The following is a 21183-nucleotide window of genomic DNA, read 5'->3' as shown; positions in this document are numbered from 1 at the left end:
TTATACTCCATATATGGTTGTTTCTCAATTGTTGTTTGTTTGTTTTGCAGTGCTGGTGATCAATCTCAGGGCTTCACACATGGTAGGCAACCAACCATGCTACCATGGACTTGTTCCTCCAGCATCCACAAAGTTTATGTTTATGTGCATACTACAGTATTTCAGATGTAATTTAATAAAACATATAAACAACACTAAAGATCGAAATAAATGATGGTATTTTAGTAAAATGATTGACTTTGGTGTGTCACTGCAATGGCTGCAAATTATTTGGCTGTGACCCACAATAATATTTACATATAATTCTCCCCCATGCATATGTGCAAAGTAGCTGAACCATGCATTTCAAAAAGCAACATTCACCATTTTGAAAGATAATGACCTTTGAAATTTTTATTCTATTTTACCATATCCTGTTCTATCTCATTTTTAAATTTTGATTCATTATACACAAATGGGGTACAACTTTCATTTTTCTGATTGTACAGGAAGTACAGTCACACTGTGTAATCATACATGTACGTATAGAATAATGATGTTTGTCTCATTCTATTATCTTTCCTTCCCTGTCCCCTCCTCACCCCTCATTTTCCTCTATTCAATCCATCCTTCCCTCCATTCTTGTCTCCCCCACTCTCCCATTATCTATCATCAACCACTTAACAGAGAAATCATTTGACCTTTGATTTTTGGGGATTGGCTTAATTTACTTAACCTCATATTCTCCAGCTTCATCCATTTACCTGTAAATGTCATAATTTTATTCTTCTTTATGTTCGAGTAATATTCCATTGTGTATATATACCACAGTTTTTTAATCCATCCACTTACTGAAGGGCATCTAGGTTGGTTCCACAATCTAGTTATTGTGGATTGAGCTGCTATAAACACTGATGTGGCTGCATCACTGTAGTATGCTGATTTTAAGTTCACAGAGAGGGATGGCTGGGTCAAATGGTTCCATTCCAAGTTTTCTAAGGAATTTCCATACTGCTTTCCAGAGTGCCTGTACCAATTTGCAACCCCACCAGCAATGTATAAGTGTACCTTTTCCCCCACATCCTTGCCAACACCTGTTGTTACTTGTATTCTTGATAACAGACATTCTTATTGGGGTGAGATGAAATCTTATTAAATGCAGGTAATAACCCCTGAAACTCTTTTTATGACCTACTAATTCCACATAACCTGCAGGAAAGAGTACTTCACTGAATATATCTGTAAACTTTTATAATGTGGTATATATTCATTTTTTGTGGAAAACTTAATTACTGACTTGGACAATCATATATACACTGATTTAATTAGTTTTCCCTCAAATGTCAGTAAGTTATCTAAGAAAAAAGACTGCTATATGTGTTTCCTAAACTGTTACCATGCTCTCAAGGCAGTGTCTAGAATTATAATGAAGATGTTTAGGAAGAAGTAACTAAGTATTGTTTCCTACATTGCACTCTATCCAGAATTGCCAGGAACAGATTACTAAGATATTAGATTCAAAGGTCTTCGACCTCAGAAATTCTATCTCATTTAAGCAGTACAAGAATTTAAATACTTAAACATGCAAGTAGAGTTTGACACATATGAAATAAGTATTCAATTTAAGTTAATTTTCTCAAGTAGAATGCATTACAACATAAATGTCAAGTTCTTAAAAAATCACAAAAATTAAAGCATCTTCCCTTTGTCCAAGTTTCTACATCAATTTAATATAGAGTGCATTTGATTGAAAATCCCCACATTGAATGCTACATAAATATGTTAATATTTTTTTTGTCTCTTGCAAGCACATTTTACATTGTCATCTCTTCTTTAGGCATATGATTAGTTCAACAGGAAACTACAAACCTTAATTTAAATTAACTTGGATTATAATTTAGTTGATTATTATTTTATTGTTGAAATTAATAGACACATAATAAGTAAAATTCTCTTTCTGCAAGTAACTAAGTGTGCTCAATGGTATTCCAGTGTTAATCAGTTTTTGTATGTCCTAACTTTTTCCTATGGAGTGATTTATGCACACAGAGATCCTGTTGTAGGATTTGTGAATTTAAAATCATCTGCCACTTCAGTAATGCACCAAAAATAAATTTAGGTCAAGAACTCTCTCTTTCACACACACACACACTTTATATGCAGACAAATTGTAAATATCGAATTGTGTCTTTTAATTCAAATATTAGATTATTATTATGTCTATTGTGATTGCTCATATCTATTCTACTATGAAGACTCAATTAAAGGATGCAGATGTTAATTGGGAACATATTAATTACATTAGCACCTTTTTAATTCCTGATTTAAACTGTAATTATGGAAAAATATACAAAATTTTTTTAATAAATTGATTTCTTGAGTCATCCTCCTCAAGGAACACTTTTCTTACTTTGTGAAGAGTGATAATTTTTATTAGCAAGTTTATAAATATAAGTTACAAGGTATCTTTTTTTAACTATGAGATCTAAGTTCCTAAACTACAACCTTACAGAATTAAGAGTAATCACATACATGACAAAAACAGAAACTAAATAGTAACAAATCCACTGGTGATCTTGTTTTAATGTCTTTTTGTTTTCAAATATGTGTACTCATACAAACTTGTAATTAGTACTCATGACCACTTATTTACAACTATAATAGAGTCAAACATAACAAATGTGAAAATAAAGTTTTGTACTTTACAAGCATAAAACATTTTTGTCATTAAAATGAAGCAAAAAATTAGAATATCATGTTCACTAGTAAGAAAAACTATTTTAACAATAATAATTACATTATAATTTATTATATGACAATTAGGGTGTAATTTGGGTAATTATGTATATAACAAGCTATTTAATACCAAAATCTAAAACTTTTATGATCTTATTTATGAAAATAAAGATGATTAAATATATATAAATTTCACTTGCATATACTTTTCTACAACTTCACAAATTCTTAGGTATGGTGAACCAGATGACTTAATTTACCATTTCTATCATTGCTAATGTGGCACAAGTAATATTCTCGTTACATAAATTCTATTTAAAACAACTTTACAAACTTTCAAGGAATCACTAGGTATGTACAGAATCATAAGTGTAGAATAAGTAAGGGGAAGAAGACCAGGTATTTGCAAAGTTTCTGGGGATCAGAGAACATTAGGTGGAAAGTAAACCATACTCAGAATAGAGATGGCCATGAGTTCAGTTTTAAGAATTGTACTACACAAATAAAAATTTCTCCCCTATGGTGTTTTACAATTTAATATTTTCTTCTCTGAATATGCTTCATAAAACACAAATTATAATTTTAAAAGATTAAGCAATTTTAATTGGCTACTGTTAATCTATTTTACCTATTATTGTTTATCTTGCTGTTTGTTGGCAGTGTGCTTCCTTTTAAGGTTTTTAAATGTTTGCAGTCATCTTACTTATTAACATTCTGCTATGAGACCCAGGAAATAACCATTCTAATATCTTACCTTTAATTATCAGACCTATACATTTATAGTTCATATTTTAAAGAATATAGGAATGAAGAAAGGAGGTTATAATACCTAAGGTAATCAGCCTAAGGGCTAACCATGCTTTATAAACAGAAACCAGTCATCTTCAGAAAAATTAATAATAATTGATAAAAAGCAACTGAGGTTCAGATATACACAGGAGTAAAATAGATAAATATTGTTCTTACATAGAAAAAAAGGAAAGATGCTTGTCTTGCTTCTACTAGGTGAACCTAACATAAGAACCAGGTGGAAATGATGGAGTAAACAGTCAGAAAATCACTTACCTGAAGACCTATGGGACCAGGAGGTCCAGGGAAACCTCTTGCACCCTCATCACCTTTCTGTCCAAACATTCCCTGCTGTCCTCTGGGACCTGGTTCTCCATCACCTCCCTAGAGAGCAGCAAGAGAAATGATCATGAATTAGAAAACCATTATGATACGAATTATAAAATGTGTCCATTCCAATTAGTTCAAAGTTGATGTGTTTGAGAATAACCAAGTAAAAAGTAGACTGAATTCCCACTATTTGCTGCAAATATGTCATTGTTCATTTTGCTAACTATTTGAGTTTCTACCGTGCTGCTGATTGTGAATTGATCATGTATACAAATGAAATAAAAGCTTTTAATAGGGAAAATATTTCCAAAATGTATTACACGTTAAGTTATTTTCAACTAGTTATGGTCTAATTTGAAAGGGAGTCACGTTTTCTTGTTTCTAAGGATCAGCTTAGTTAACTATGCTATATAATTTAAACATGACTCAATATCAAATGTACAAATAGAACTTATTACCACACAAAAATTAACTGTGAGTCAGTGTCAAGCATACAAATAAAACATTACCACACAAAAATCAGTGGGTTATGTGACAAATTTCATAAATTTAATCAAGGAGATGTAAGAATTTAGATTCGCTGAACAAAATTGAATACTTACAGCAATTCCTGGGGCACCAACTGGTCCTTGAAGACCTGGAGGACCAGGAGGACCCTGAGAGAGATAAAGGCCAGTAAATTTAAAACTAAAGCCAGAAAATACTATATAAAGTAAAACCTTTGACTGATCAAGGTCTATTAAATCTCTCTACATCTTTTGGACAAACAGCAACATTACTCAAGACTTTCACTTGTATAATTATTGACAGTTATAGTGTCGCTTATTTTACTCCTTGGAGATCCATATGTTCATATTTGGAACCAATTTTAAATTGACATTTATTGAAAGCATTCTCATCTATATGTGATTTGTATGCTAATATAAATCAAGTTGAAGATGAACATTTAAAAATTTTCACAATACCAGATTTCTTTAGTGAAATGTGTATGGGTCAGGAATAGCACATGAAATTTGTCTATTGTCTTCTAAATGAACATGAGAATTCTGAAGATTCTATATAGATAAGATGTAATGATACATGAAAATTTCAAACTTTTACATGTACACACATGAAAACTTGGTATTATATATCAAGTATATTGAACTCCTTATTTTGAGCAATAGATTTCAAAGGCATTATGAGTCTTACTTGCATAGATACTTCCTTGCTGCTCCATTTTCTCATATTAAAACTAGTCAGGCTCTATAAAAGGTACTAAAGTAATCAAGTCATTGAGTTTTATTGTTCTCAACCATGGTTCCCACTTTTGGGGATGATTACTTACAGCAAAGATTTCAAAAATGTCCACAAACCATTGAGGGTATTTGAGAACATTTGTGTTTTCTTCCAGTTCAAAATTCTCCACATAAAAACCAAGATGTTATCTTTTATAACATCTAGGCATTTCCACTAATGATGCACTAATGATGGTAAAATTGCTGGTGACTAACAATCATCATGTCAATAGCCACAAATTATAATAGCAATAACTTTATTTTCATAGTCATGAACTCTCAGTCATCATAAAATGCTGTTTATGTTCTTGATCAAGCATGAAATGTCTTTAATTTTATTAAATATTGACTTGTGCACATGTCTTTTGATATTCATAGGACAAAACTGAAAAAAAATTAGGTTCTTTTGTTTTATATTGAAGTACAACACCTCTTTCGAAAAGGCACTTAGGGGACTGGGGTTGTAGCTCAGTGGTAAGAGAGCTTGCCTAGCAAGTGTGAGGCACTGGGTTCAATCCTCAGCATCATGTAAAAATAAATAAATGAAAGAAAGTGTCTATTTACAAATAAAAAGTTTTTTTAAAAAGGCACTTGTACTGTAGTCTGATTTGTATGCTTAGCCAGCATTTTTTACATGAACTACTATTTTTTCTTGAAAGACAAGACAGATAGTAAGACTGTAATTATTTATTTTGTCAATTTTTTTGATTGTTTCTTTTGTTTCAATTTCATTGATTTCAGCTCTGATTTTACTATTACCTGTCTACTTTTACTTTTGTTGTTGATCTGTTCTTCTTTTTCTAGGGCTTTGAGATGTAGTGTTAGGTCATTTATTTGTTGATCTTTTTCTTCTTTTATTGAATGCGCTCCATGAAATGAATTTTCCTCTTAGTACTGCTTTTACAGTGTCCCAGAGATTTTGATATGTTGTATCTTTGTTCTCGTTTACCTTTAAGAATTTTTTTATTTCCCTCCTGATGTCTTCTGTTATCCGTTCATCATTCAATAGTGTATTATTTATTCTCCAGGTGTTGGAATAGTTTCTGGTATTTTTTGTCATTTATTTCTAATTTCATTCCATTATGATCTGATAGAATACAAGGTAGTATCTCTATCTTTTTGTATTTGCTAAGAGTAGCTTTGTGGCATAATATATGATCTATTTTAGAGAAGGGTCCATGTGCTGCTAAGAAGAAAGTGTATTCGCTCATTGATGGATGGAATATTCTATATATGTCTGTTGAGTCTAAATTATCAATTGCGTTATTGAGATCTATGGTTTCTTTGTTCAATTTTTGTTTGGCAGATCTGTCCAGTGGTGAGAGAGGTGTGTTAAAGTCACCTAGTATTATTGTGTTTTGGTCTACCTGATTCCTGGAATTGAGAAGGATTTGTTTGACGTACATGGATGAGCCATTGTTTGGGGCATAAATATTTATGATTGTTATGTCTTGCTGATTTATGCTCCCTTAAGCAGTATGAAATATCCTTCTTTATCCTTCTGACTAACTAACTTGGCTTGAAGTCCACTTTTTATCTGATATGAGGATGGATACCCCTGCTTTTTTGCTGAATCCATGTGCATGGTATGTTTTTCCCATCCTTTCACCTTCAGTCTGTGGGTATCTTTTAAGACTGTAATTATTTGGACTTCAGAATTTGGAAGAGATGTGATTAAAAATAAAGGAAGTTTGTGAATTTAAAAAAATGACAGCATTTATAAGTACATCGATGATAATATTTAAACTTTCAAGCAAAATTAGAATTTTGAAATCTTGTATCTGCCATTTTGGGCCTCACTGCTGCCCAATCTGAAATCATTTTATTATATTATTGATACTGTATAAAGTAATGTGTTAATACCTTGAAGACCTTACCTAGTCAACCAACAATTTTCAAGTGATCATTGTAGTATGATATAAAATTATGTATGAGAAAAAGAGTTATTTGAAATGCAAGGTAGAACAAAACAAATGCACATTTGCACATTTGCACATTTGTCTACTAACCTAGCCACAAAAAATATAAGGCATCACTATTCTTTGTACTATATATTTTTTTGGGGGAAATATAGCTATATTTCATTAAAATTTCCTTGGAATTATTATTTTACTTTTAATGAATCAATTTATAAGTATTTAAAATTTCTCAGTATAATTCACAGAATAATAATCCACATGGAGCAAACTTTTTGGCATCCTTACAAAGTGTTTTGAATATACAAGAGTCCTGAGACAAAAATATTTCAGAACTGCTGGCTTAAATTATAGTCATCTAGTTATATTTAATTATGGTTTTTAAGGAAGAAATAAAATCTTTTTTAAACATGGCTTCTGGAAATCACATAAGGTATTCTAATTAGACAAATAGTATTTACTTATCTTTAAGAAATCTAAATAAAACCTAAGAAAAGATAATTTACTAAAATAGAATTTATATCTAATACCAACTGCAGCACACTTATGCAGATAGTTTTCTATACACAATATCTTGTGATACTTATACAGCATAGATCCAGAATATCAGAGTTGCCACTCACTGGCCAAAGTTGTGCTCTCCTTGATATAGAAAATACATGAAGGGATCATGATGGGTTAAATACTGCATTATCTGAAAGCTGTTTCTGTTTGATACTAGATTTTTGTTTTTAGTTAGAACCATTCATCTCATTGGATTTTGGTGACTATTCAGTTTAAGAATCGATTCTAAAAAGAAAAAAAAAAACTTTTTTTCAAAGTTATGTATTAAGGTATGCAATCAGAATGATAAGTGGGTCACAGGACAGAATCATGTGGCCAACTGGAATACAATTTCTCAGAATGTTAAGTAAACTATATTGAAAAAATAAACAAATGGAGAACATTACTCTGTACTTCCCCTTCCCCAACTTGCATTTTATTGCAGAATACATATGGAACACTTAAAAAGAAGAAAAGAAAAATAAGACCTAAATATCTGCAGGTGTTCTTTAAAGAGTATAAATTAATGAGTAAGTGCAGAGGTAAAATACATGAGATATTATCACCTAACTTATTTAATCTAAGAAGGAAAAAATTTAAAATATATAATTTGAACATAGTATAAACTGGTAAACAGTGAAGAGAAGGCCCTAGAGGAAAGAATGAACACACCATTTGGATAAAAAAAAAACAGAAATTATTTTACCAGCTTTATGATTTGTTGAGAAAAATATTCCAAAATAAGCATTTATAATATATCGAAATAGATTTATCAATTTATATACAGGTAAAGATCACAGTAATGGTATTTAATTTGGCATATGTATGCGTAGTATTTCTCATAATCATACGGAAAAGGAGGCTATCTCATTATAGCATCTTTCATTGCTAGAGTGGAGTTAAAAAACAACCTACAAATATCATACTGTACTTAATCACATAAACAGAAGACCTCACAGAATTGTATAGTAGTATAGACTGCTATAATCACAAAAGTAATAAAGTATTAACATTATCACACTTGACTAGTTAATAGAACTATGGGAAACTATCCATGATAAACGGTAAAAGCTGTTAAATGAATGATACTCCCTCTGTAAGCAGTCAGAAACTCACGTTTTCTCCTTTGTCCCCTTTGCTGCCTTTTTGTCCTGGTTCACCAATTTCACCCTGTATTTGAAAGAGTTAAGTGAGAGTTTATTTGTAACATCATACTTGCCATTGCATTGTTATCATTACCACTGAATTATTACATTTTATCTTTAATACAATTCCATGTTAGCATTTAATATCACTGTTTAAAATGTAAAATCTTGGGCTATCTCTCTGTTTGTAGCTTTGTAGTATTGACTAATATATAGATAAAAAGTGAGCTTAACATTGAGAAATATTGCAACTGGATTTACAATTTAAAAAATTGATTTTGTCTCAAATATACCTACTCTAAAATGATGATGAAAGTACAATGGTGTATACACATATAACCACACATTAATCAAAAGTGCTTTTCTCCTAGTTTTCCAAGTAGTTTCTGATAATGCATATTATCAGAATGCTGTCTCACAAATTTTCTAGCATTTTAGAAAAATACTAGAAAATACATTAAATTCAAACACAACTTTACATTTGGAATAGAAGGCTTAAAGTCTTTACTTATATATTAGCAAAAGAGCATAAAATTGTCAATTAAGTACATAGCTCATTCTTGTCTTATGGTGTAATATCCAAGATATAAGTGCTAAACATATGAAGGAAATTACTGTTATTTTACATTCATTTCAGAAACATATTTAAAAAAAATAAACAGTAGCTGACATAAATAAACAGTAGCTGACATCTATTTTTTTCTTACTGCCACTTTTCTCTTATTTTATTTTCCTATTATTCTATAGAAGATATACTAGGTCTCAACCTCTAAAATAAAACTTTCGAACAAATGGAAGGGTGGTAAAGTTTGAAAAAAGTTACCTTCCACCTGTTATCTAATCTTTAATTATAAAACATTTGAGAAAAAAATTAAACTTTCTCACAAGTTGTACAAACATCAATACTGGACACTGACCTTGTCTCCATCTTCTCCAGGGGAGCCAGCCGGACCAGCGGGTCCTGGGAGACCCACAGGGCCCTGCACTCCATCTCTCCCCGCAGGGCCTTGAGGACCTTTTTCTCCCTGTATTGAAAATCGAACAGATCATTAATTTGCTGTAAGAAACCTAACAACTAGCTGTTTGCTACGATTTTTAATATATATAAAATCTAGATATAATCTAGTTCCTATATTTGATAAGGAAATTGTTTAATGTTTCTAAGGAAAAAAATTTTCAAGCAATAAATGATAACACAAAAGATCTCTATGTTGTTTTATGATTTATCATTTTAAATTATTTATGAATCTCAGGCCATGGTCCATAGAAGTAATTAGGTTTCAACTGAGATTTTTTCTTTCAGTCACATAAGCAAGTACCAGCAAGTCAGATCCGATGCCTGATGTTTGTAAAAACTTGCTGAACCTCAACTCCTCCTCTTTAGTCCCACTGAAGTAGCTTTACAGAAGATAATAAGCTTAAAAATCATAAAATCCACTTCCTTATATGTCCAACTATACAATAGACTTCAGATGCAACTCTTTCCTATTTAAACAAATCTGTCATGGATTTTTCTAGATTTTGGTATTTTAATTCATTGTTGCTTTTCCCAATTCAAAATGGCAAGAGTATTAGCTTTTCCTACTTTTTTTTTGTTTGTTTCTGACAATGGCATTCTTTTCCTGTTTTTCCATTTACCTACATTGTGTAATTAAAAAAGAAACAACTAGAGACTTGATAATGAAAATCATCTCTGCTTTCCATAAAACATTCTTTCAGAGTTTAAAATATTTTACTTTATAAAAGTCAAACTTTCATTGGTTTTGCATAAGACAGTATTCTCAATTGCATTCAGTGATTCTCGTTTCTTTTTTTATACCAACTGGCCATCTATAAGTCATTAGGTCCAGGCTTCACATCAGCCACCTCTCCAAACTTTCCCCACCATCCATCTCCTACCCTTTATACTCATTTACTTTTATCTGCTTTGTCTCCTGGTTAGCCCCACCCCTGAGCTAGGGCTCAAACTTGAGACCATGCATATAGCTAGGCAAACGCTCTACCACTGAGCTGAGGCCAGCCCTCGTAGTTATCTATTCTCCACTCTATCTCTATCACTTACTCTTTTAAAGTACAAGTGTCCTTAGTCTGAATTACTGAAATAACTCACTGCTTTTCCCTACATTCATTTTCATTTCCTTTCAATTCATTCTCCACACTGTAACCAGAGAACCAATCAGATCATTTACATAAATTCTTAGGTCAATCTAGTTTGCTTTTCCTAAGAGAAAGACCCAGCTTAGTGTGGTCTACCATGGCTTCTACTTCTGATACAACCATACCTGGTTAGTTAATTAGTGACACCTAAAATACAGTAATTATAAGCCAAACGTAACTTGTTGGTACTGTTTTTTTATATGTTCTTGTTTTTAAAAAGTATGACAAAATTATTATAGAACATACCCCTGATATCACTCTGAAGACCTTTTTTTTTAAAAAAAAATCCCTCAGTTTGATATTATATTTCAAACCTATCTATACTCATAACAATAGAAACGAAATTATGTACCCATTTGTGTGCACTGAATCAAAATGCAGTCTGTAAAAAATTAAAAGTTAAATAAAAATAATAATAAAAAAATGCTATGTCATTCTTACTGAACTTCACTACATCAAACTCAAAAGCCAAGTTTGATATTTCTTTTAATTTGGATTCCCCTGCTAACTTTGACTCAAAAGTCAATTGTATAAGGGGGACTGCAAATTAAGATGGATTTATCCTCATCTGCTTTCATTATAGAATATATAATTTCCAACCCAGAGTCACTTGCCATCTATTTCTTCTGTTCCTGGTCTGTGTGAAGGCGAGAAAAATCCTTCAGCAATCCATCGCGCTCTAAATTTAGATTTACCACTCACAATTCCTCACAATGACATCATTCCTCCTCTTTATGCATCTCTTAGACTCCCACCTACACAACTACTGGAAACATCCATTTCTCCTTAAGCAGTCACTTTTTACTTAACTACTTATACCCCTCCGTTTATATTAAATACTAAATCTTACCTTAAAAATGATAGTAAATTATATTTCCTTATGCCCTATGATTGGCTTAGTCTTATATTTAACCTAATCTCACACCCTCGACTTAAATCAAAATTCACAGAATCCATCTCTACTTACTCAAATGTTAATTTATGTATTTATTTTTAGATTATTATTCCATTCTTCTTTATAAAAGTTCCGGTGTAAAAAATAATGATTTTTTACTAAGAACATATCAAATTCTGCAAAATGCTTTAAAAGGATAATTTCACCTAATCCTCACAAAATACTGTGATTATCTTCTTTTCAGAAATGAGGAAACAGTGTTAGGTAGTAGCTAGTAATGAGCAGTGAAATGCAGGCAAGGTCACAAGCATTTTTTGAATTATTTAGGGTTTGCTTTAAATTACTTAGTAGAGAAGAAAGCAAAGGGTGGTAGTTCATTTGTAAAAAATAAACAGAAGCAAAGGACCTAATGGGAAAATACATGAAAAGGTAAGGATTAATGGGACTAACTGGAGAGTTCATTGATGTTGATCTGAAGCTAGGAATTATGACTCTAAGTGTCTCCCATAGTCTGGAAAGGAAATTTCCTTCCTTGGGAACACTAAGGTAACTTTAAAAAAATTTTTTTTAAATTTTATTTTATTTTTATTTTTTATTTTTACAGACTGCATTTTTATTCATTGTACACAAATGGGGTACAACTTTTCATTTCTATGGCTGTGCACGATGTAGATTCATATCATTCATATAATCATACACATGTACATAGGGTAATGATGTCTGTCTCATTCCACCATCTTTCATACCCCTGCCCTCTCATTTCCCTCTACATAATCTAAGGTAACTTCTGACCAACTATTGACTCCATTGCCCACATTAATGTGGGACTGACTTGCAAAATAACAAATGGGATGGCCACCATGACAGTTCTGGAGAGGACCAGCTAAGATCAAAAACTTCACCACCTGATGTGAAGGAGGAGTTGAAAAACTGATTGGTAAAGAGTACAGAAAGTGATCCCCAGTTCTCCTGGTAACATCAAAGGGTAATAAACCTGGAGACAGAGTTGTCTCCTTTATCATTCTCTGCTTAGAGTTGGCCCACTCTCTCTGAGATTGTTCTCTGCGTTAAGCCTCACTTTGCTTTTACTTCACTTTCACCTCACTTTCACTTATAATAAAGTTCTCTCAAATGATTTTTGTGTCTAACTTTAAAATTTTTTTCGTTGGAACACACGAACCAAGATTTGGAGTTTCAGCTCCCTGCTTTCCTGTGACAGAAGGTTTTGATGTTAAGTAACTTAGTCAGAAATCATGAACTAAATAAAATGATAGAGATGAATGCACACCCCAGTTCTGGTCAGCTTCAGGCTGATAGTCTTTTTCTACTCTGACTTCTTTAATGTCCTCATTTTTAATTGACTCTTCTTATTACTGGAGAAGTGGGTAGATGTATGTACAGCATAATAACAAGAAAAGGCAATGCATTCAATCCTACTAGTACTTCTACCTGTTGATCACCCTTTTTATTGTTCCATGGCTTTCTTGAGGTGATCCACATACACAGACTCCAAGCCTTGCATCCACTTTCTCCTTGAATCCCACTGTATTTACTCTAAGGTTATAATGTCCAATGGGTCAAATCCCAGAACCTCTGTTTGCTTTATTTATTTTCAGTATTCTTTATCCTTTAAAGTATTGAACAAAAGGAAACTCTTCTCTTTTGGCCTCTTTGACAACATGCCTCTGGAGATATATATACAAGTACATATATTTTTTCCTTATCCCTCATGGCTGTTTTACTATGTCTCTTACTGAATCCCTTCACAACTCACATTCACTATGATTCTCCATAGAGTGAATTCTTTGTGATTCTCTCTCAACATTGCCTCAAACAGAAATCTAATAGTACGGTTCTAAATATTGTTCTTATTCTAAATGACCCATAGATTTACAATCCTGGCCCTTATGCTTTTCTCTGCAATTTCACATACATAAGCTTGATACTGTGATAAGCATCTGGAGCATATTTTTCCAAAATCTCTAACTCCTATGATCTAATTCATTTATGGTTAATGCAGCAACCTCACTGTGTTTTAAATTTAGCTTCCCCCTATTCCTACAGCTAGATTCCCCAAAGACAAATAATTAATAGTTTCCTGTGTTCTTGCACGTAAAAACCTCCCCAATGCAGTTGTAGGTTTAAGAATCAGTTTTCCTATCAAAATATTTCTATTGATGTAGTAAGATAGAAGAAGTTTTATCACCATTTTCAGCATATTAGAAATGTTTTTTCTGCCACCCATAATTCTAACCACAGGTGTCATTAATTGTTTCTGTTTTTTTTTTTTTTTTTTTTTTTCAGTACTGGGGATCGAACTCAGGGCCTTGTGCTTGTGAGGCAAGCACTCTACCAGCTGAGCCATCTCCCCAGCCCCATTAATTGTTTCTGTTTCTGTTTTTTATTACTATGTTTCTAAAAGGCAATGGATTACAGGGATCAAAATAAAAAAGGAAGAAAGGAAGAAAAAAAAGAAAGAGGGAAGGAAAAGACTCTACTTGGAAACTGCTACGGTTCAAATGCTTGCCCAAAAAGCATGTGAGTCACCATGTTGAAAGGTGGGGGTCCAACAAGAGGTGATCAGAACATGAGGGTGAGTGAAGGAATTAATGTTGTCATAGGAGAGGATTCATTATCATAGGATTAGGTTTGCTATAAAAGGGAACTCTGTCAACCTCTCTTTGCTGTGTGATTATGTAGCATGAATGCTCTCCTAAGGTGTGGCTCCTTGACCTTGACCTTCCCAGTCATAAAACTGTGAAGCTATCCAAATTCTGTTCATTATGAACTCCCCAGTCTGTGATATTCTCTTATAGCAGCACCAAATCAGAAACTCTGAATGATACCACAGACTAAGGAGAGAAAATACGTGGACAATGAACACGATACATTTGTGAGAGCTGAGGATTAGCTATAAGCATAAATTGAATTGTGTATGGCAAGATTTACAGATATACAAATGCACTAAACTTACATTTTGGGGGATCGTAGGTGGCACCCTTCATCTACATTTACTGAATTAGTTTGTTTTAATCTTGGAGAATGAGAATGCTCTTTCAAAAAGATATGATTAAATCAAAGGCAGAAAAAAAAAGTAAAGGAGAAATCTTGAACAACAACAACAACAAAAAATAAAGTTAATTACTAAGTCCTTCATCACTAAAATATCAAATTTTAAAATGATAAATATACTCTGAAATAATTGTTCAGAGGTTTCCCACCTCACTCAGTTGAGATCAAAGCTCAAATTACATGAGGATGGCCACTTTCTATGGGATTCATTTATGGATTATGGAAATGACTGAAACTGAGATTGTACTGTAACAGGTGTGAAAAGTTCACATTTTTCTAATAAAAGGCAGCAAGGTTTAGTTTTATTCAAAACTCTCAATTTTATTTTTAAAAAGGAGCAAAATGAGAAGACTTTTACTTAATAATATCCAGCTCCCTCACAGATATTAGGGTTTCATAGTGTGGGAAAATGTCACCTCATTTAATTGAATTTGAAATTTTCTCTATTATAAATATAAAAGGAGGTGTCTTGATATGCCAAGCACATATACAGGAAGAATGCAGTGAGGTATGAAGAGCTAATATTCTTCAATAAAAAGTAATAACTTGTGCATGGTAGCATTTTAATACATTTTCTCTTCAACATTACTTACAGGAGCACCCTTCTCTCCAGCTGGACCAGGGGGCCCTTGGGGTCCCGGACGCCCTGGCAAACCAATTGGGCCAGCAGTACCTGCTGAACCACGTTCTCCTGGTGAGCCCTAGAACATAGGAAAAGAAGTATTTTGTTAGTAATAAAAAAATGATATTGGCTTAAGTAACTTAGTAACAATGGCATTTTATAGTCCAGTAAAAAAATATAAAAATAAGTTCTAGAAAATTTTAAAATCTCAAAAATGAACAGCTGCATCCACTATTCAAGAGGCTAACTTCTTGTCCCAATATTAAGCATAAATGTTGAAGAGATGAACAACTACTTCAAAATTATATATGTTTACTGCTTTATGGATGCTAGCTTTTTTCATTTGTGTTTGTAATTGTGTACAATGCTCTATAAAACATCTATCCAATCTAATCTCTCATAATTTTTCTTCATGTATATTCTAAAGAATTGGCAGAATATATGCCTTACACTATTATTTCTTGAAGTGATTTTAGTTTCACTTTAAATTTGCTAAATCATAATTCTAAATCTAAAAATTGTCTTCAAAAAATTTCTTAAGTGATGTTCAAAGACAACTTTTACATAGAAAAGTTTGATAATCACTATCCCAAAGTTTACATTTTTTTTTTCTGGAGAAGAAGTTCTTAAATTTATCACACAGTTCTCTAGAAAACATTGGGGTCTTATTATAAACACTTAAAAGGTAATTCACATCTAATTAGGTTTGTGAAATTGACTTTAAAGAAAAATGCCACATATTTTTAACTAATTAGTTTTAAAAACTTTCTCATATTTAAAGTTTTAAAAAAACAACCTTATGGTTATAGTCTTCATATTAATTATCTGTTTCAACAATTTAAGAAAATATTAAGTATTTCAAGAATAAAAAATGAAAACATATTTACTAAGTTATGTAAAGCTTAAGTATTATATACATTCTATTTTCAGTTTTATTTAATAAAATAAAATAGTATGCTACCTTTGGATGAGATTCCTAGATGGGTGATTAAATTATGATTTATCATATTATTTTGTAACTGAATGAAATGTGGAAATGAGCTCAATAGTTCCAATAGGGAATATTAGTACCTTTATCTAATAATTAGTATGTTTATACAATGTCATTTCAAAATTCATAGTCTATTATTTATAAAACCTGCAAAATATTATTTAACACTTATTTGCTAATACTATACTTCCCATATCTATTATATACATTTGTATTATTTAATTTATTCTAATTTATATTTTATTATATAGGTAACTAGTTACAAATGACAATAAGAAAATGATTTGTATTTCCATAGTGCTTTAAAATTTGCAAATTATTTTCACTTTGTCATTTTATTCTCTCAAACATTCTAGGGAATTGATTGTGCAGTGGCAGCATCTGAGCTTTAAAGATGAGGAAACTGAGCCCTCAATAATAGGCCCCCATAATCATGTAGCTAGTTGTGGGAACTCTGACACTGGAGTCTGTTCAGTACTTTCTCCATAGGACCACCCACTGTTGCTCTCTATGAGGACAGCGATAATTCCCAATGACCATTAACTGGGGATGTCTTTAAATTCAACACCCACCCTGACTCACTTTCACCAACATCCTCATTGATTACAAAAGGCCAGCAAACACATTTACTTCTTAATTTCCTGACATTATTTTCTGGCTAAATTCACAAGCTACATAGAGTACTTCTTAATTAGCCAGTTGCCTAAATTAAGCTAAAAATTAAATAAGGTAAATGAAAGGGATACAGATTTATAGGAGATAAGAGTAACCCAAGAAATATTATTTTCTCTCTTACTTCTGTCATTGTTTTGTGACTAATTGAACCACCATCATTACTATGGCATATCTTAAACCTGGGGATGCAGAAATAATTGGATAAACTGCCAAAATATGGTTAAAGAAATTGAGAAATGTGATGTTCACTTAAATAAAAAATGACATTTCTGAGCTCTAAGGACATGTACTAAGACAAACATAGAAAATATTTTTCATATTGTATAATAATTAAAGAATTTTGTGAACAGTACATATTTATCAATCAAACATTCCAAATACTAAAAATGAGAACATAGTCACAAGGGAAAACTTTAGTTAATATTTTTCAAATAATAAACATCTACATTTATGTCAATCTACATTATTTTAATTTAATAAAATAAAATAATTTTTTTGAAGAATGAGTCAGTCACAAGTGATTTATCTGTTTGTTAGCCAAGAGGTACAGTTCTGATGAGTGATTGCAGAGGCCAGTACAGAAGAAAAATAATGATGGTGGAGTTCGTGGAATGTTTCGGTGTCAAGAAGCACCCCTAAATGTGAAAATAACACAAAGATGTGCCTCTAATTATTAGAGGGGAAGAAAACAGGGAAGGGATAGGGTGGAATCAAGAGAAGCTGAGGGATACAGAGATATTCCCTGAATTAATAAAATGAGAGAAAAGTTTCAGTAATAAAAATACTCCTTTGTTTGTAATAGAAAACATCAACAAAATACAAAGTATAATGCAATGAGGGTTATTCTGTTTCGTTCAAGTTACAGTCAATACACCTTAAGATAAGTCCTCACTATCAGAAAAACTGATCAATGTATATACAAGGTATGACAGTTTTTATTTTAATATTCCACTTGTAAACCTCAGGAAAGGATTACCACCCATTGTTTTTGTCAAAGATAAAATAAGCATCTCATGTAAGTGCTGAGATATTTTATTTGTAATTGATTATACAAAAAGAGATGCAATTCTGATAAACCAAGGCATGAAATCATTCTCTTTTTATTTCTGTCTAAACTCCAACTGTGGAAAATCTACCCAAGGAAGGTATCACCGCAGACTGTGGAGGTGGACACCTGTGAGACTGGAAAGATAAAAGGATTACTAGAAAGGGAAAGATCACATAAAGAGAACTTACTGTTTTCCAATTATCAAACCTAAGATGTAACAATAACTGTGCAAAACACTTTTCATATGTAAAGTATTTTAACATACTGCAGTGAATCTCATCAACATGTACACCCACAAGACACTAGTTAAAATAAAAAAACTATAAGTCAGTAGCAGAAAGATCAGTAGAGGGAAAGGAACAAGGGAGGGATGAGGGAAGTGAAAGAGGAAGTACTAGGGACTGAATTAGAACAAATTATATCCCATGCTTTTATATTTATGTCAATATGAATCCTATCATCATGTATAATTCAAAAGAACCAATAAAAAATAATTCCTATTTATGCCCTGATTCCCTAGAAAATTATTTTTCCTATGGAGGACTTTGTAAATGGGGAACAATTTTTCCCTGATTCTCTGTATTCATATAGTCCATGTGTATTATGTTCAATTTTGATATGTAGAAAAAATATAGCCATTTAAGGTCACTTCTTCCATTAAAGTTCAAATTGGTTATAAATGCTTTCACTTGATGAAAGTGCTTTCCTTTATCCAAAGGGTTCTCCATTTTTAAGACCTCCACAGAACTGTTTTCAGCTTTGATAACTATTCAAACTGGTTACCTGAGACACCACAGGGCTCATTCATCATATTGCAGCCCTGATCTGAAAAAGTTAAATATTTTTCTTTTATTGATGCTGGAGTATCAAATTATTTAGGTAAATGCACCTTTTTGAGAGTATACTCATCCTGCTCTTCCCATAAAAACATTCATACACAAACACTTAGAACTGTTTTAACTTTATATTTTAGAATTCTAAGGTGAGAAGTATTTTTCTATAATTACATGTCTCACTGTTTCTGACACAGTATGTCCAGTTTTATCTCTAAACATTTTGTTACACTATCTCCTGATTTGAGAAATCTTGGTATTTTCCTGTACTATCAAAAAAACTCCAGTCATTCTTTAGTCACAAGTCCAAAACTCTTTTACCAAAAAACAGTATGTTCCTAAGAATTAAAAGAATGAGAAATACTTCTAAGTATTTCTTACATATAGCATTTCAGATTTGCTATAATTATTTTCTAAATGAATTAATATAGCACTTGACACTGAATTTTCTCTTAAAAATATCTCCATTCTCTCTTCATTGAAATTACCCAAGAACACAATATTTACTATATACATTAAATAATATAAATAATAGCAAAAAATACAGGACATAATTAAATTAGTGATATGCATTTATACTTTTATAAAAGTTCACCTATTTTGGATATTTTTAAAAAATCTCTTGTACAATCAACAGAAATTTTTTTAAAAAATTGCAGAATAACAATTGATTGTGTGTTTCCCCTAAAAAGATGTGGTACCAGAATTAAAAGAAACACTTGCTGCCTTAACTTGAAGCACTATTATTGATATATCACATGGAAATAATGTACGGTTCTTAAAAATAGAATGCATGTTAAATTTTAAATTGATGATGAGGTATGTTTAATATTTAAAATTAATCAAGATATTTCAAATAATTGTATTAATGTGTCACAAGTACAGATGAAATGCTGATTTGAATATATGAAAGTGTGTGTAGTTTGCAGATATTTTATGCTGCTTTTTTATTACAAAAAAAAACTATTTTAATTTCTCCCTTGAAGCATTCATAAGATTAAATTTCAGATTACCATCTTTTTGTGGAACCTGCATTAAAATTAATAACGAAAATATATTACTTCTTTGTAACTAAAATATCGTTCATGATCTTGTCACATCTTATAAACTTTGAAACCAATGATGAAAACAAGAAGAGACATTTTCAATGTATATTTGTGCCCTACAGTTCAATTGCAATTTCCTTTTCTACTAGTTATTTCAAACATTATATAAGCCTAGGTATTTGTAATAACAGCATGCTCTGCAGTGATTTTATTTTATATATAAATAAATGAAAAGTGAAACTCTCTGATGGTACCTACTGATTAAGAAAATGATACATAGAAAATTTGCAAATCTTAAATATTCCCAAGCCAACTTTAAAAGAATAAGCCTTATGAATCCTTTAATCTCAATTGAACCACTGGAGAAGTTCTGTCTCTTTTTATAAATTGAAGTTTAAATCCAATATTAAAAGAGTCCAATTTACACATTCAATAAAAAACATACTGAGAACCCACTCTCTAGTGACACTTACTGGGGATACAAAATGTATTACAGTAGGTACCAGTCCTTGAGAAACCTGCACTGTAAATGAATTATTTTTCGTAAAGGGTAGACATATATAATGATAAAATTTTTGCAGTGCTGTATAGTTACAAATAAGAAGTTTTACAAATTGTCTGATAAATGAAAAGTTATATTTAACATGTATGTTTAGATTTAAATAAAGGTTAAATGCACAATGATCAGAACCACAAAGGTAGGAATTTCTGCTTTTTTTTAATCAGTGATTCCATCACTTGGAGTAGGTACTGGCACATAGCAGGCTCTAAGTGAGTGTATTGAATGTGCAATCTTTTCCGTTCCAGAGCCAGAGCACTAACTTTCTGGTTTTAAGCAAATTCTCTAGGAGTCATTTCTAACCAATAAATTAGGGACATAGTCTATCATCAGGTTTCTGTAATATTTAATGTGCTGATACACCTAAAATTCTTTGAATAATTCTTGTCCTAAAGTATGAATACAACATGAGCAGCTATATATTTTAAAGATATATAATCTCAAATAATTATATACGTAAAATTTTATAGAAGAGATAACTAAGATCCAGGAGGTAATATGGTATTGTTAGAGTATGGAGGGGGCTTTTTCCACAAGGCATTAAACTGTTTTTGTGTTTGCCTCCCTGTA

General features: G+C 31.7%; 1 protein-coding gene across 4 annotated transcripts in view; it reads right to left on the bottom strand.

Moving 5' to 3' along the window:
• Col11a1 (collagen type XI alpha 1 chain) overlaps positions 1-21183 on the bottom strand; it is a 215792-nt gene that overhangs the window by 42932 nt on the left and 151677 nt on the right. For all 4 annotated transcript variants that reach the window (XM_047566809.1, XM_047566801.1, XM_047566819.1 and 1 more), the window contains 5 exons: positions 15433-15540; positions 9633-9740; positions 8687-8740; positions 4437-4490; positions 3781-3888 (listed from right to left, as the gene is read on the bottom strand). In XM_047566809.1, coding sequence (XP_047422765.1) covers positions 3781-3888; positions 4437-4490; positions 8687-8740; positions 9633-9740; positions 15433-15540 — 432 coding nt within the window. The remainder of the gene's footprint in view (positions 1-3780; positions 3889-4436; positions 4491-8686; positions 8741-9632; positions 9741-15432; positions 15541-21183) is intronic.

The sequence above is a fragment of the Sciurus carolinensis genome, chromosome 1 (assembly GCF_902686445.1).
Source record: "Sciurus carolinensis chromosome 1, mSciCar1.2, whole genome shotgun sequence".
Lineage (NCBI taxonomy): Eukaryota > Metazoa > Chordata > Mammalia > Rodentia > Sciuridae > Sciurus > Sciurus carolinensis.
This window is presented reverse-complemented; position numbering and strand designations above follow the sequence as displayed.